This window comes from Chinchilla lanigera, unplaced genomic scaffold (genome assembly GCF_000276665.1).
Source record: "Chinchilla lanigera isolate Chin_1 unplaced genomic scaffold, ChiLan1.0 scaffold00131, whole genome shotgun sequence".
NCBI lineage: Eukaryota > Metazoa > Chordata > Mammalia > Rodentia > Chinchillidae > Chinchilla > Chinchilla lanigera.
The window spans coordinates 3,900,353-3,903,543 of NW_004955532.1; the positions used below are offsets into that span (position 1 = coordinate 3,900,353).

General features: G+C 39.5%; 1 protein-coding gene across 1 annotated transcript; it reads left to right on the forward strand.

The window, feature by feature from the left end:
* Nucleotides 1-211: 211 nt before the first annotated feature.
* On the forward strand, nt 212-3,180 carry LOC102028232 (twinfilin-1). Its single transcript, XM_005410349.2, has one exon. The coding sequence runs from the start codon at nt 283-285 to the stop codon at nt 1,333-1,335; it is 1,053 nt and encodes a 350-aa protein (XP_005410406.1). The 5' UTR covers nt 212-282; the 3' UTR covers nt 1,336-3,180.
* Nucleotides 3,181-3,191: the final 11 nt, after the last annotated feature.

A 3,191-nucleotide genomic window follows, 5' to 3' on the forward strand; every position in this document is an offset into this window, starting at 1 on the left:
GGCAGCTATTGATGATAGGAGAAAGATGTGATTAGCTTTAAGATCTTATTGTAACCAGTTCCCTCTTGTACTGTGACCTGGGTCCTTGTTTTAGGGCAACAAATATTGAAACCAACAGAATAGCACACAGAAAACAGTGGGAAATGATGAAGTGCATCTTCAATAGAAAGAAGAAAGGGAAAACCTCCCTGCTTGTCAGAGAGGGATTCTGTAAGGTGGACACCACAGTTGTTTAAGACTACTGGCTTTTGGAGCGCCGGAGCCGAGCCCGCGGCCGCCGCCATGTCCCACCAGACCGGCATCCAAGCAAGTGAAGATGTTAAAGAGATCTTTGCCAGAGCCAGAAATGGAAAATACAGACTTCTGAAAATATCTATTGAAAATGAGCAGCTTGTGGTTGGATCATGTAGTCAGCCTTCAGCTTCCTGGGATAAGGATTACGACGCCTTCATTCTGCCCCTGTTGGAGGACAAGCAGCCATGTTATATATTATTCAAGTTAGATTCTCAGAACGCCCAAGGGTACGAGTGGATATTCATTGCGTGGTCTCCAGATCATTCCCATGTCCATCAGAAAATGTTGTACGCAGCAACAAGAGCAACTCTGAAAAAGGAGTTTGGTGGTGGCCACATTAAAAACGAAGTATTTGGTACAGTAAAGGAGGACGTGTCGTTGCACGGGTATAAGAAGTATCTGCTGTCCCAGTCTTCCCCCGCACCCCTGACCGCAGCGGAGGAAGAGTTACGACAGATCAAAATCAATGTGGTACAAGCTGACGTTGGTGTGGACACGAAGCATCAAACACTACAGGGAGTAGCATTTCCTATTTCCCGAGAAGCTTTTCAAGCTTTAGAAAAACTGAACAGCAGACAGTTGAACTACGTGCAATTGGAAATTGATTTTAAAAATGAAATTATCGTTTTGGCCAATACGACAAATACAGAACTAAAAGATTTGCCAAAGAGGATTCCCAAAGATTCAGCACGTTATCATTTCTTTCTGTATAAACATTCGCACGAAGGAGACTACTTAGAGTCCATAGTTTTTATTTATTCGATGCCGGGATACACGTGCAGCATAAGAGAGCGGATGCTGTACTCCAGCTGCAAGAACCCGCTGCTCGACATTGTGGAAGGACAGCTGCAGATGGAGGTGGTCAGAAAGATCGAGATAGACAATGGGGATGAACTGACTGCCGACTTCCTTTACGAGGAAGTACATCCCAAGCAGCATGCACATAAGCAGAGTTTTGCAAAACCCAAAGGTCCTGCAGGAAAAAGAGGAATAGGAAGACTTATTAGGGGTCCAGCTGAAACAGAAGCGACTACTGATTAAAACTGTTGTCTTAAACATTGCAATACTAGTTTTTAAAATTTCAGCTTTTAGTACAGGAAAACTGAAATCATTCCGTGTTATATAGTAGAGAGAAAAATTGTACTTTTTGAAGAATAGCACTTTTCACTTCTATGTTTTTAAAATTAATGTTATAGCAGCTCATGATTTCTGTTTTTGAGTTAAAGCTAGAGTTTCGACATAGGATGTTTAATTTTGTCGCAGTTTTCATAGTGTTGATTCCACACTTTCACATGATTCTTAAAATTTTATATAATTGCATCAGCTTGAGAAAGCCTGACATCTTAAAGTAGGGTATATTTCTTATTACTCCTTAGTGAGACATCTGTTTTTTTGCTTTTTCTTTTTAAAGAAGCAGGAAGACCTTAAAATATTCATACTCCTTGCTGAATATGTTATGGACCAGGTTAGGTTCTTTTCTAAGCTGAAAACTCAGTGTGCCTCAGAAAGGTGGGAAGTTGCCTACTCTAGGAGCATGCCGTCAGACTGGGAGCGGGTCTGCGACTTTCACAAATAATGCTTTATTGCAGCAGTTTTTTAGATTTGACTCTTTGGGGTTTTTTTTATGGCATTAAGATTGATCAGCTCACTCTGAAACTAGGGTACCAGACATTTTCTGTACTGCAGAATTTCTGTTTCCATTGACTTTACACGGTCTTAGTAAATTCTTTCTGTAGTACTTTAAACATATGTTTCTTTGTAGAGTAAGTCATTTCGTTCTAAGTACTGTAAAACCAAATATTTATGTTCAGATTAAAATTTAAATTGGTCTCATTCAAAAGGAAACAAAGCTAAAGTAAAAATGTTAAAAACTTTCAGAATTTTTTTCTCCAGAACTGTGTATTTATAGGGAAATTGTGTCCTTTATCACTTTTTAGTAAATATGCAAAATGAAAATCGTTTTAAAGTCCTAGTGCTAAACAGCCTACCACAGATAAACACTTAGCCTACAAATCTTGTTTCAATTTAGTACTTTATTTCAAGACATGTTTTCCTCTAGACTTGTATCTTCATTTACAACCTAGAGAGATTTGAGCCTCATATTTCTTTGATACTTGAAATAGAGGGAGCTGGAACACTTCATATTTAATCTGTTAAACCTGCTGCGGAGCCATAACTGGGAGGAATTTTCTAAGTGAACTGTGGGTATCCAGGATTTGGAATTTCTCGACCCAAACTTCATGCTGCATAAAACAAATGTTAGAAATACACATTTCATAGTATAAAATACGAAGCATTCATTGCTAAATCTTAATGTCTAAGGTAATACATATACCTTTCAGAAACTCCATGTGTGTTGAAGTAAAACATACAATTATGGTTTGACAGATTCTTAAAAAATAGAGTATGTGTGTGGGGTTTTTTTTGTTTACAAATAATGAGACTATTTAAACTTGCAGAGTAGTTACCAGTAATGTTGCACTTGTTTACTAGACACACTAAGTTTTCCCTGGTGCGCAGACAGACGCGCACACCGACACCGCGCCGGGAGCCCTGGAGCCGCGCTGTAGGCCAGAGCTGAGGCTGTGCTTTGCAGTCAGGCCCGTCACCTGTCGGGAGAGTACAAGATAGCTCACTAGTGAGGGTCTCTCCAGTGAGATTCGTGTGCAGCTACACGCAAAATTCCACTACACTACGGGACAGTAAATGGACATTCCAGAACACAGATGTGATCACAGCATCTTAAACTAATCATTAGACCGATGATTGCTGAGAATCAGTGATGCGTTTGTTTTAGACTCTAACTCATTGTTTATATTATGTTTTAGGTGGCACTAGATGGTGAATAACGTTTTCCCAATAAATTTATATAGCAGTCAAAAATTACACGCCCTCTG